We start from the raw sequence: 14,264 nt of genomic DNA, 5'->3' as shown, positions 1-14,264 counted from the left end.
CCTACTCGTGACAATAAGCGATTTTCATTTCATTTCACAGGCAGAGAAATCCCCAAAGCACTGGCAATTAGACAAAAAAAATTATGGTCAAAATACCATTGAATTGTTTTCTTTGAAAAACATGCCTTTTATTTCTACTTGTGGTTGGTGACATTGTCAAGATAGAAAAGGATCAGACATTTCCTGCTGATTAGTGCTGCTGTCAACTGACCGAGAGGACGGGACATGTTACTGTCCACTACAGCAAGTTTGGATGAGAGAAACCAAATCTGAAGGTTACCATTTTTATTGTATAATTTTTTTTAAATGTTTTGAAAAGATCGTTTAAAAAAAAATATTTTATTCTCCTTTTCACCATTTTTCCTCACCGAATTTACACCCAAACAACAATCAATAACAACAACAAATATCTCAACCCCCATAACAATAACAACGATCCCCTCTCCCCACCATGCCCAGACATCAGCCTGCATGTTAACATAACAAATGACAAAAAAAAGGAATCTGGGATGACCCATAGCCATCTTCAACATACACAGCCGCCCGCGCACACCCCCCCCCCCCCCCCCCCCCCACCCCAACTAATGTTCGATGTTATCCAGTTCTTGAATTGCATAATAAATAGTGCCCATGACTTGTAGAACCCCCTCCGAGCTTCCCCTCAGTTCGAACTTAACCTTCTCAAGGGTCAGTATTCTAACAGGTCCCCTCGCCATGCAGTGCACAGGGTTGAGGCCGCTCTCCATCCCAGCAGGATCCGCCTTCGAGCGATCATTGAGGCAAAGGCTTGTTATCTGCCTCCGCATCCCCGTTCCCAACCCTGGCTGATCCGACACCCCGAATATGCCTCCTTGGGGACCCGGGTCCAGCTTCACTGCACCACCTTGGAAATGACCCTAAACACTTCCTCCAGTAGCCCCCAAGCTTTGGACAGGACCAAAAGATATGAACGTGGTTAGCCACCCCCCCCCCCCCCCCCCCCCCCCCCCCACACGTGCACACACATCTTCTCTACCCCTTCAAAGAATTGGCTCAGCCTCGCCCTCGTGAGGTGCGCTCTGTATACCACCTTCAGCTGTATCAGCCCCAACCTCGCACACGCGGTGGGAGGGCATTCACTCTCCGGGCACCTCACACCAGACCCCCTCCTCTATAACCTCTCCCAATTCTTCCCCCCACTTTGCTTTGATCCCCTCCAGTGGTGCCTTATCCTTTTCCAACATAGCTCCGTATACCGCTGACACTGTCCCTTTCTCCAGTCCACTTGCCGCCAGCACCTCCTCCAACAATGTGGAGGCCGGTTCCTCCGGGAAACTCTATCTCCTTCCTGGAAAAGTCGCGAACCTGCATATACCTAAACACTTCTCCCTGCTCCATACTGTCGCTTCCAGCTCCCTGAATCCTGCAAATTGACCACGAGGAAAAAAAATCTTTTGAGTCTTAATCCCCTTCTCATTCCCATTCCAAAAGCTTCTATCCCACCTCCCTGGCTCAAATCTGTGGTTCTTCTCCCAAGATCGGCATTTCCCTCGACCCTGCCCCCAACCTGAAGTGTTGGGCGAAACTGCCGTCCAGATTTTCAATTAGGCTGATTTCCCCGGAGCTAACGGGAGTGGGGGCCGTTGCTAGTGCCTTCAGCCCCGACCCCCTGCACGAACTCTCCTCCATTCTGACCCACTGGGATCAACCCCCCCTGACCCTGCTCCGCACCTTCTCCACATTCGCTGCCCAGGTAGTAGTACATCAGGTTCGGGGAGACCCAAACCCTCTGCCTTGCCTTCCCCTCTGTAGCAGCACCTTCCTCACTCTGGCCACCTTTCCCTCCCCATAGACAGGTAATCCTCCCTCAATCTCCCTGAAAAAGGACTTTGGCAGAAAAATCGGGTTGGCATTGAAAATAAAACAGATCGTGGCAACATTCATTTAACCATCTGCACCTGACCTGCCAGTGACAGAGGGAGACCATCCCACCTCGGCCAGGTCGCTTGCACTCTCCCCCACCAAAACTAGTGATGTTGTATCTGCGAAGCCTTCCCCACTCCTGGGCAACCTGCACCCCCAAATACCTAAAGTGAGTCCCTGCCCTATGTAATGGCAGCCCCACCACCCCTGGTTGAGACTCTTTTCCAAGTTCAGCTTGTACCCAGAGAAAGACCCAAATATCTGCAGCAACTCCAATATTCTTCCTATCGACGCATTCGGCTCCTACACATACAGCAGCAGTCGTCGGCATACAAGGACAACCCTATGCTCTATCTCTCTCTCTCCCCCCCCCCCCCCCCTCACTATTCCTTTCCTGCTCCCGAACTTCTTAATGTGAGGGCCAACGGCTCATCGCAAGCGCAACAGCAGGGGGGACATAGGACAGTCCCTGCCTCGTCCCACGGTGGAGAGAGAAGTATCTCGAGCTGATATTGTTATGTTGCGGGACACTTGCCTTCGGCTCCTTATATATAACTTTACCCAGTTCACAAATCTTGGTCCAATCCCAAACCGTTCCGGCACTAGCCCATCAGGTACCCCCATTCCACCCGATCAAACGCCTTCCTCAGCATCCAGTGCCACCACCACCTCTGTTCCTTCCCTTCCGCCGGTGCCATAACGACGTTCAAGACCCTCCTAATATTCGAAAACAGCTGCCTCCCTTTCCACGAACCCTGTCTGATCCTCGACCTATCATCTGCGGGAGGCACCCCTCCAGCCTACCCCCCAGTACCTTCGCCAATAACCGTTGCTCCACATTAAGAAGTGATATGGGCCTATACGACCCACACTGCCGTCGGATCCCTATCCTTTTTAAGCAACAGTGAAATTGATGCCTGCCCCAAGGTTAGCGGCAGCACTCCCTTCCCTATCGCCTCTTCAAACATCCCTACCATCAGGGGTGCCAACTTATCCTTAAATTATTTATAATTTTCCACCGGAAACCCATCCGGCCCTGCCACCTTCCCCGACTGCATCCTCCCAATCACGTCTTTTATCTCCTGCTCCAGTATTGCTCCTTCTAATGTAGCCTTGTCTCCCTCCCCTAGCCTCGGGTACTCCAACCCATCCAGAAATTCCAGCATCTCACGGTCTCCTTTCGGCTCTGACTTGTACAACCTCTCGTAGAATTCCTCAAAAACCTTGTTAATCAGCTCCGGAGCCACCACCAACTTTCCGGCCCTTTCCCTTGCTGCTGCCTCCCTCCGGAGCTGACCCGCTAACATATTGTCTCCATGCTCATAAACTGCACCCCTCGCTCGCCTCAGTTGGCGCGCCGCCTTCCTGGTGGATAGTCGGTCGAAGCTCGCCTGTAGTTCCTTCCTCTTTCCCAGCATCGCTGGGTCCCCATCCTCCGCATAACTCCTATCTGCCTCCAACATCTCATCTATTAGCCTCTGCCGCTCCAACCTCTCCCCTTTGTCCACCCTGGCCTTAAAATGAAATTACCTCACCCCTCACTACCGCTTTTAGAGCCTCCGAGACGACTGCCATTGACACCTCACCCGTACAGTTGAATCTTACATATTCCTTAATTACCTTTTCAATTTTTTCAAAGAATACTTGGTTCCCCAAAAGCCCCACAATCAGTTTCCACCCCGGCCTCTGCACTACCCCCTTCTCCAGCACCATATCCACCCAATGTCATATCCACCCATGTGGCGCGTGATCTGACACAGCAATTGCAGAGTATTCCGACCCCTTGACTTCCAGCCAGCAAAGCCTTTCCCACCACAAAAAAGTCAATCCGCGAGTATACCCTATAGAAAAATGAGTACTCCCGTTCCCCTGGGTGCAGGAACCACCAAAGGGTCCACCCCTCCCATTTCCACCATTAGCCCAGCTAGTGCCTTTGCCCCCCCCCCCCCCACCCCCCCCCCCCCTCCCCGATGGGACCAGCGAGCGCGGCCATGATCTGTCCAAACTTGGCTCCTGCACCAGGTTCCAGACCACCCCCCCCCCCCCCCCCCCCCCCCCCCCCCCAACAATCAGCTCGTGTGTGAATGGCTCCAAACACCTTCTTCGCAAATCCCGCATCGTCCCAGTTGGGACCGTATACACTTACCAGCGCCACTAATCTCCCGTCCAGCACCCCGGCCACAATCACATATCTACCCCCCCTGATCTGCCACTACCTTCTCCATCTGAAGCGTACCCTTTTGCTGACCACACTGCTACCCCTCGAGCCCTTCCATCAAATCCAGAGTGAAACACTTGGCTAACCCAGCCCTTTTTAAGTCTCACCTGGTCCTTCACCCTCAAGTGAGTCTCCTGCAGCATTGCCACATCGGTTTTCAGACTTTTAAGATGCGCAAGCACCCTTGACCTCTTGACTGGACCTCCTAGCCCTCTCATGTTCCACGTAACAGGCAGCAGGGTAGCATGGTGGTTAGCATAAATGCTTCACAGCTCCAGGGTCCCAGGTTCGATTCCCGGCTGGGTCACTGTCTGTGTGGAGTCTGCACGTCCTCCCCCTGTGTGCGTGGGTTTCCTCCGGGTGCTCCGGTTTCCTCCCACAGTCCAAAGATGTGCGGGTTAGGTGGATTGGCCATGCTAAATTGCCCGTAGTGTCCTAATAAAAGTAAGGTTAAGGGGGGGATTGTTGGGTTACGGGTATAGGGTGGATGAGTAGGGTGATCATTGCTCGGCACAACATTGAGGGCCGAAGGGCCTGTTCTGTGCTGTACTGTTCTATGTTCTATGTAACTATCCTTACTGGGGGGGTCTCTCCCCCCCCCCCCCCCCCCCCCCCGGACCCACCCATAGCCTGAACTCCCCTGTCCATTGTTAACATCAACCCCCCCCCTGAAAACCCCCCCAACCTTTACCCCAGAAACAACATTCCCCAGCATCCAACCCCAAACCCCCCCCCCCCCCCCCCCCCCCCCCCCCCCCCCCGCTCGCCTCGTAGGCCCATTGACGCCTGCTATCCAGGCTCCAATGTCCGCAGCCCTCCTCTCCTCTCCTCTCACCTCCGTTCACTAGCTGGCTTACTTTAATCTAGCTAGTGCGGGTGGCTCCCCCCTGCCAAGACATATCTTCCCCTTCCACCCAGTCCCAGAGAAAAACAAAAATCAAACCCAACAATCCAACCCATACAATTCACTAATATAACATGTAACCGTCGCAACACAGACCGCCCATCAACCCACCATTAACTTAAACTCTATAACAATACAAAGAGAAGTAGATTACAATACAAATCCGTAAAAAGAAAGTTATAACATTTATACATTTTCCGACTGTTCAAAAGCAGTCCACAGTCTCTCTGCCAGCTCCGCTCTTCATGTCTGTCCAAGCCTTCTGCCTTCACAAACGCCTCAGCCGCATCCGCTATCTAAAAATAAAAGTCTTTGCCGTTATACGTTACCCTCGCTGGGTACACCATACCAAACCCTACCCCCTTACACGGCGTCGCCTGCACTCGCCCAAACACCGCTCGTCTTTTTACCAACTCCACCGGCTGGAGCTCTTCGCGCTGCGGCCGCCCTGCGCGCCCACGCCACCAGAAGTCTTGAAAAGATGAGTTGTCACATTTTATTTTAAAGGCGCGGTGTAAAGGATTTGGAAATACAAAACTGTATCTGACATACAGCAGGGAAATGTTACTTTTTAAGTTGGTCCTTTGTAAATCTAAGCAAACAAAATACAAGTAGCTGGGTATTTTTCAGGGTATAAGTGGTTGGAGTTGGAAGCCAAATTACTTGGTATACACGTCTTCAAAACATAGATAAATACATTTGGTTTTCTCACTTGCCTTATTTTATCCAGAAGATATTAAATTGATGTTTTAGATTTTTTTTTAAAAAGTGAGTTCCATGGGAAAGTATATGCAAGATATTGATTTTGAAATGTTGATTCTTTTAATGAACTAGGTTTTTATCAATGTAGGAATACCTTTTCTGGAAGGAAGGCCTGATCTGAGTGATGTGAATTAAACTGTTTATTTTTAAATACCTGCACTATGCAATAGATGTAGGAAAGCAGAATCCAGGCGCATGTTCTTTGACTACCTTGCTTGAGTAATTCAATCCCTTGAAGCTTTGGATGAACAGACAAAATGAGAGCAAGGAAGTTATTTTCTTGTTTAGGTCCCCTCTGTACCTGCTGATGCATGCTCAGCCCGACAAATGATTATTCAGACTTTATCCAGCTTTGTTAATGCTGGTATGACTGAACCAATTTTGGGAGTGGATGTTAATATCACCCACCCAAAATTTATATTCTTGCTTTCCTCAATGCTGCTTTCATATACTGTTGAATATAAAAAAATACTGATTTCTCAGTTGGAGGGAGCATAGGAAGTTTCCTTAACCATTCTGTTGTGAAATGGTGAGATCTCGTGAGATCTGGAGTTAATATTGAAGATTGTGCTCCATCTCTACTAGGTCTGTATTTGTGGGTCAGGGCTTCTGCAGGATTTTAAACATTAGTTGAAAGATGCGTCTGAAACTAGTATAACCAAACAGTCTCCCAACTTGGGCACCAGTCTCCAGATGCTGATGACGACTCTGCAAGATTGGCTGTACTGTGATTCAAATTGGCTCCTGGACAGTCAGCTCCCTAGGGAGGCTTTCCTTGCTATGCAGGTCGATCCATAGTCATCTGCTATTCATTGGTCTTTCTGCCCCAAATTCACTCCTGTCTAACAGTGATTCTGAGTCCAATATTTTAGTCCAGACTTCAGGGGCTGGTTTAAGCACAGTGAGCTAAGACAGCTAGCTTGTAATGCGGAACAAGACCAGCAGCGCGGGTTCAATTCCCGTTCTAGCCTCCCCGAACAGGCGCTGGAATGTGGCGACTAGGGGCTTTTCACAGTAACTTCATTGAAGCCTACTTGTGACAATAAATTATTTTTTATTATTATTATGTCATCTGTTAATTTAAATGCCCTCTGTCTGTAATTCAATCCCTTCGATTTTGTGAGCTCTGGTAAACAGCTGGAAAAGACCTGGATGTAGATTTCCTCAATTCCTGGATTTCTCTAGCCATCGAGGGTGCAATTTTTCACTGGCCACATTGGAATAAATTGAAAGACTCCACTTTTATCCCAAATGTGCTGCTTTTATTTGACCTGGGAGCTGTGAAGATTCCTGGACTCATCATCAAGAAGAGAATTCTGCCCTGGACTCTCTGCCCCCCCCCCCCCCCCCCCCCCCCCCCCCCCCCCTCCTTGTGCTATGACTAAGTTACTTCAGATGGCATTTTCCCCCAAAAATGGCAGTGTCAGGTTCTGACTGAAAACCGGCGTGCGTCTCCCCTGAACAGCCAGGTTTTCACTCTATCTTCTGTGGTCACTGTGGTGGGGCAGGGTCTGATAAAGCCAGCAATCACAGCTCAAAGCCCCCCCCCGGACATTGGGACCCAAGGCAGACGGAGGGAAGCACCCCCCGACCCTTGAATGCAGAGGGTCAACCCCCACTCCACACACCACGCAGCAACTGGGTGATCCAACCCTACCTTCGCCAAGATCGAAGGGCCACGCCATTCTCTGTGAAAACGCCCTGCCCAATGAGGTTCCTCAGTCCCTGGCAGTGCCAACTTGGAAGTGGCAGGGGGCAGTGGACCCTCATCACCCAGGGGCTGTTCTCACCTCTGTGCCCCTGGCATGGTCATAACGACTAGCCTCCGTTTTTGGAAACCAGCAGTGATTCGCAATGTTTGAAGGGACAGAATCTGATGTTACACCATGTAAAGCCGGTTTTTAAAACTACTTTTTATTCAAATTTTCAGTTTACAAACATATATAAAATATTCAACCAGATTCATACAATGTAGAAAATATATCCGTACTGCCCAACCTATGCCCAATTTTTAAAAATATATATATTTTGTTCACAATTTTCTAGAATAACACCAATGCAACCATTTATGTACACCAGTTAAACAGTATTCCAACCGATTCATTCTCTCTTCCCCCCCCCCCCCCCCACACACACACACACACACACCCAAAAGAAACAACAACCAATCCCCAACGTCCTCCCTCCCTCTTTTTCTCCCCCCCCCCCCCCCGCCTAAAAACATCTGATGGTGACCAACTCTTTGAAATAGGAAATAAGTGGCGGCCACCTGCGGCAGAATCCTTCAGCCGAACCTCTCATTAGGTACATGACTTTTTTTTTCTGAGTGTTAAAATTCCATCAAGTCACTGAGCCAAGCTGCTGTGCTGGGCTGAGGATCTCTAGTCAAATAAGATTCGCCTATGGCAAGGAAGCAAAAGGCCAGTTCGGAACCCCAAAACTAGCCACCAAAGGACTAGTTTGGTGGCTAGTGGCCACCAAAGGACGTGGCTCCAAGTCGACCCTAAGAATGCCAGACATGGTGCTGAAAAAGGAGACCCAAATGTTCATGAGCCCAAGGCTGGATGGGCAGGGCCCCTACGTCCACAAAAAACCCACTCATTCAGGCCTGAGAGAATAATGGGAAATCCCTCTTCCCCAGATGTAAAAACAATCTCCCCAGAGCCAGCTCTCCCCATCTGCTCCATGAAGGACAACAGGGCCTTCGCCATCCCAGAAGATTTTGACACCTTGGGTCTTGATTTACCTAGTTGAGGGTCCAAAACGCAATTAGAATCCCCACCCATGATCAGCTGGTGTGAATCCAAATCTATGATCAGCCACAGCAACCGATTTAATAAAAGCTGTTATCCCAATTTGGGGCTTATACATTGACCAGTAAGACTGGTGCACCCACTAACAGCCCAATGACCATGACGTACCTCCCATTTGGGTCAGTCAAAATCCTCCCCACTGAAAACCCTCCTGTTGATCACTGAATGAAACACTTGCCCCACCCAGCCCCTCAGTAACTTTTATCTGGTTTCTAACTCGTAAATGGGTCTCCCAAAAAGGGTGTTAACCTGATCGTGTCATCAGGGAGAGCTGGGAATATCGCACTCTGAAATCTCCCTGGCGTAAATCCTGTTATGGCCCTCTCACAAGAGTTCATGGCCATAACTGGACTTGCGCCTGAGAATCTCGCCTGTAGGCTCCTGCTGAAGCCTGTGTTTCGCCACTGGTTATGTCTGTTTTTTCAGCTTCTGTCTGTTCTAGACCAGAAAATCACTTGCCTTGACTGCAGCGTGTGTTTCTGGATTTTAAAGTTGCCTCCAATTTTTCCAATCCTCTTTGTCCTTACAACCCTGTTACCCCAATACTCTTCCCTCCTGGATCCACAGCCTCCCCTCAAATAGATGCTGGACTTCACCTTTCTCTGAAATCATACAACAGCTCAATGTAATATGCTGACTCCTCTCTTCTTAATTTTTTGTTTATCTGCGCCGGAAGCTCTTTCTTTAACGCTGGATGCCTTTCTACTATCTCCTATCTATTTCTTATTTCTCATTTGCTATCAGTTTTTTAATGTATCCTAATTATTATGTAACCAGACCATTGTAATTTGAACTCTTTCTTTCGTCTATTTGCATTTTGGTTGCTGCTCTTGGCTCAAGCACATCACTCTTTCCACTTGCTTTTTAAAATTGCTTTTCTCTGATCTGCTCTCTTCTATTGGTATTACTCTCCACTTTCATGTTCTCCTCCCAATACTGCATCCCAACCATTCGGTACTCCTCGACCTTCCTGCTTTTTTGTCTGCACTGTCCCTTCTCTTTTGTTTGCACTGTCCCAGACTTAACCCCTCCTGGGTAAGCCTGCCGTTTCTCTCTGTGACTCTTTTGGCGTCCTCTGACTGGCTCATAGAGGTACTTGGGATTGGCTTATTATGAGCAATTCCATTAGCCCCATCTCACTTTCTGTCGAACTCTCCCACTGCTGACCCTATGGACTCCGCTAATTAATCAGCCCTCACCACCCCTCCACACGTCTCCATCCAAAATGTCTGTTCACTTGTGAACAAAGCCATGCTATCCAATAATTGTGAATAATTCTATCAACAACATAGCTGAGAGATGATGACCGTTTGTCCCTTAACGAGCATCCTCCCTGCCTAGCTATACCTCGTGCTTATCACCAAATCATACCTTGGCATGATGCTCTACTTCTCTGGCATTTTGTCCTCCTTTAGGCATCTTGCGTTCCAGTCCATTCACCTCTTTCGAAATGATTGCTCTCTACTCCCAAGTATGATTGAAAATTTTCGGTGACATCTTCACTGATATCTTCCGCAGTCTCTGCACTGAATGACTTCTCGTCTAGTGATTTTTAAGTCCATTTAAACTCTTTGTGTGCTTGCTCTCTTCAGTCCCTTGTCCTTCATTAGAATCAAAAAAATTATAATGCAGAAGGAGGCCATTCAGCCCATCGAGTCTGCACCGACCCTTGGAAACAACACCCTACCTAAGCCCATGCATCCACCCCATCCCAGTAACTCCACCTAACCTTGGATGTGGGAGAGCAGGCAGAGATATGTTGGAATAGTCAAGTCTAGAACTAATGAGGTGTGTATCAGAGCTTCAGCAGCAGATCTCTGAGACTGGGCAAAATTGAACAACGAGGCCATCTGGAAGGTGGAAATTGCCAGGTTAGTGATGGTGTGAAAATGAAGTCAGAAGCTCAACTTGGGGTCAAATGTGATACCAAAGGTGCAATTGACTGGTTTTAATCACAGACTGTTGTCAGAGAGGAGTAAGTTGATAGACAGAAAACAGAGTTTTGACCACAAACAATGGCTTCAGTCTTCCCGATATTTAACTGGAGGCGATTGCTGCTCAAGCTATTACTGGATGTTTAAAAGGCAATCTGATAACTTAACAATAGTGGAGCAGAACTGGGCAACATCAACGTACATGTGAAAACTAACGCTGTGCTTTAGGTGATGTCACTGAGGGGCAATATATTGATGAAAAATAGTGGGTGGTGAGGGGTGGGCAATGATAGATCCTTAAGAAACACCTGAGGTAGCAGTGTAAGAGGAGAAGGCATTGCAAGTGACTCGCAGGCTATGATTAGATACATCCAGATGACACCAGTCCTACTCAGCTATAAACTGGGGAGAGCATTGTAGGATGGTGTGGTCAACTGTATCCATTGCAGACAGGTGAAGAAAGACAGGAGAGAAAATTTACCATTGTCACAGTCACATAGGATGCTTTTTGTGACTTTGATAAGTGCTGTTTTTGTACTGTTGCAATGGTAGAAACCTGATAAATGGGATTCAACATGGAGTTCTGCGAAAGAATTTGAGAGGCAACAACATGCTCAAGGACTTTGGAAAGGAGTAAAAGTTGGTGGAGTAGGGACAATAGTTTGCAAGGACTGTGGAGTCGGGGGTTAGCTTTTGTCAAGGGGTACTGACAGCTATTTACAGAAGAATGGGCAAACACCCAACAAGTTCACAGCATCAGCTACTATTGGGATCAGGAAGGAAACTTGGGTGGGAAGAGGGTCGATGGAGTTAGAGGTGGATCTCACGGACAAGATGAGCTCAAACAGGGAACGAGAGGAGACAGAAGATAAACTAGAGAAATATGAGAGTCCTGAGCTGGAGCGGAGGGAACATGAGAGAACGTTTGGCCGAGTGAGCTAAGATAAGAGAAGGGCTTGGTAGAGACAGCTGGTCGGATGGTTTTGATGGTTATGACAAGAAGTTGGTGAGTTTCTCAGACTTATTTTTGGATGCAACGGTGGAAGAAACGGGGAGAAGGGTTAAGATGGTAGCTTGCACTACATGCTAGAATTGTAGCTGTATTGGAACAACTTTGCTAGCGGTGCGGCAAGTTCTGGAGCACAAGCAATTAGTATTATTGTCATTGAATAGAGTACTGTGAAGTTTCTCATAAATGGCTTAATGGCCAATTTAATTGAATATAAGCTTTTAAGAAATTACGTTATTCAGTATGGGCAACTTGTATTTACAGAGTGCCTTTAACATAAATGAAATGTCCCAAGGAATGTTATCAGCTGAAGTTTGACATTGAACTACTCAAGAAGATATTAGACCAGGTCAAGACAAAACAGTATCTTGAAGGAGAAACGAATGAGGTGGACAGCTGGGCAAATATAGGAAGATAATTCCAGAGCTTAGACAGCTGAAGATACAGTCAATAGTGGAGGGATGAAGGAAATTGGGAGTGCACAAGAGGTCAAAAATGCAAAGTTCTTAGAGTTAGCGGGCAGAAGGAGGTTACAGAGATGGGGACGGACAGGGCTAGGGTTTTGAATACAAGGATGAGAATTTTAATTGAGACACGTTGTTGGACTTTGAAACCAATGGAGGTATCTGTGATTGATATTGAGGCTGCTCGTTATCATGACTATGCGTTCCCTTGTCTGATGTCTCCATCGATATATATTTATTGTCAATGAACGTTACACCTGTGGCATATGATATTGAGGTTGTCTAAGAGACAATGGACTCTAATGCTTACCTCATGAACCATTGCAAGATACTTAGCAGAATTTGAGTCTACCTGAGTTAGTCTTTCAATCCAGTCCATGGTCCTTTTACGTGGCTGAGATCCGAGACACTTGAAGACCTTGAACAAAGGCTATCCTCTGACTTTGTCCCTGTTTTAAGCCCTTAAAAAGTAGTTATCTATACCAAAGGAGAAAAATATTTATTTTAAAAGCAAGCATTAAATCACCACTGTAGAAACCTTATTTTGTGACCTCTGATGCAGGGGTTTTCAAACTCAGGATTGCGACCCGCAGGTGGGGCAGGTTTTGGGAGGGTCACGGCATTCTCGAACATGAGGAACGCTCAACGGTCGCAGCCGGTTTCAAAAATACCATCTGTGACAGACATTTGAGATTACTGGCCATCCCACGCATGCGTGACGGATCAAACTGTGCAAAGGCCCGGAGCCCATCGGGGTTTACCGCCTCCTCCTGACGTCAGTCCAGGGCCAGTCTTTTTCAGCAACAATGGAGTCCTCCCAGCGGAAGCAACGGCAGAGAGCAGGTCACATGCCCCATATGCTGACGTCATGTGTTCTGGGCGTGCGAGGGATTCCTCCATTTTGCAGCTGCCAACAGTGCTGGTGTGAACTGCTGGGCCTTTGGTGAACAGCCCATGCAGAAGAAACTGAAACAGAAACATAGCAGCATAAAGATAATTACTTGAGGTATGGGTTATTCATTGTGCCACTGAAAATCAGGTTTCAAAGCTTATATATGTTATATGCAGGGAAGCACTGGCAAATGAAAGTTTAAAACCCTCAAAACTTCAAACAATTTGAAGACTAAACATTGCGGTTTCGAGGACAAACCACTTTTTTTTTTCAATGGAAGCAGTGAGATCTTAAAAAATCAGCTGAAGTCGTTATCCGAAATGTAACATTGAATAACAAAGCAAATATGATCATGAGGACCAAGCAGGTGCTTCCCATATCCCTTCATTCCCTGTGATTAGAAATCTGTCTGTCCCAGCCTAGAATGTACTGAACGGTGGAGTACAGACAACTTTCTGTGGTAGGGAATTCCAAAGATGCGCAACCCCCTGAGTGAATGAAATTTCTCCTTAACTCCATCCTAAATTATTGCCCCATGCTGATTCTGTGCCCCCGTGTTCTAGGCTCTCCAGTCAATGGAAACAGCCTCTGTGTCTATGCTGTCAAGTTCCTTTATAATCTTGCATGTTTCAATCAGATCACCTCATTTTTTTAAAACTCCAATTAAGAGCCCAATTTACTCACCCTTTCATTATAGGACAACTTCTGAACCAGGAAGAAATCCAGTGAACCTTTACTGTATCATCTCCAAGTCAACTATATTCTTACTGGAGGAAGACATGGAGAATAAAATTGCACTCTGTATTCCAAGTGTGGTCTCGCCAAAGCCCTGTGCAATTGTAGTAAAGCACCGTGCAGTGGATGGCACGGTAGCTCAGTGGTTAGCACCGTTGCTTCACAGCTCTAGAGTTCTGGGTTCGATTCCTGCTTAGGTCACTGTGCGGAGTCTGCACGTTCTCCCCGTGTGGTTGTGGGTTTCCTCCGGGTGCTGCGGTTTCCTTCCACAAGTCCCAAAAGATGTGCTTGCTCGGTGAATTGGATATTGAATTCTCCCTCCGTGTATCCGAACAGGTGCCGGAGTGTGGCGACTAGGAGATTTTCACGGTAACTTCATTGCATTGTTAATGTAAGCCTACTTGTAACAATAATAATAATTAGGAGTAAGATTTCCTTGTTTTTGTACTCCAGTCCTTTGTAACAAGGGCCACATGCCACTTGCCATCTTAATTGCTTGCGGCAGCTGCTTGCCACCGTTTGTATTCCTTGCATGAGTACTTGCAGGTCCCTCTGGACATTAACGTTTAAAAATTTTTGCTTTAAAAAATATTTTGTTTTCTGCTGTTACAACCTCACACTTGCCCACATT

The 14,264-nt window shown here is 47.5% G+C and overlaps 1 protein-coding gene across 1 annotated transcript in view; it reads left to right on the top strand.

Annotated features, from left to right (window-relative positions):
• The window catches only part of atp11b (ATPase phospholipid transporting 11B (putative)), a 190,280-nt gene that overhangs the window by 29,765 nt on the left and 146,251 nt on the right, over positions 1–14,264 (top strand). The window contains 3 exon segments of the mRNA XM_038817479.1: positions 144–189; positions 192–233; positions 7,500–7,531. Coding sequence (XP_038673407.1) covers positions 144–189; positions 192–233; positions 7,500–7,531 — 120 coding nt within the window.

Source organism: Scyliorhinus canicula, chromosome 13 (assembly GCF_902713615.1).
Source record: "Scyliorhinus canicula chromosome 13, sScyCan1.1, whole genome shotgun sequence".
NCBI classification, from domain to species: domain Eukaryota; kingdom Metazoa; phylum Chordata; class Chondrichthyes; order Carcharhiniformes; family Scyliorhinidae; genus Scyliorhinus; species Scyliorhinus canicula.
The sequence above is the reverse complement of the archived record's forward strand: the minus strand, read 5'-3'. Positions and strand labels throughout refer to the sequence as shown.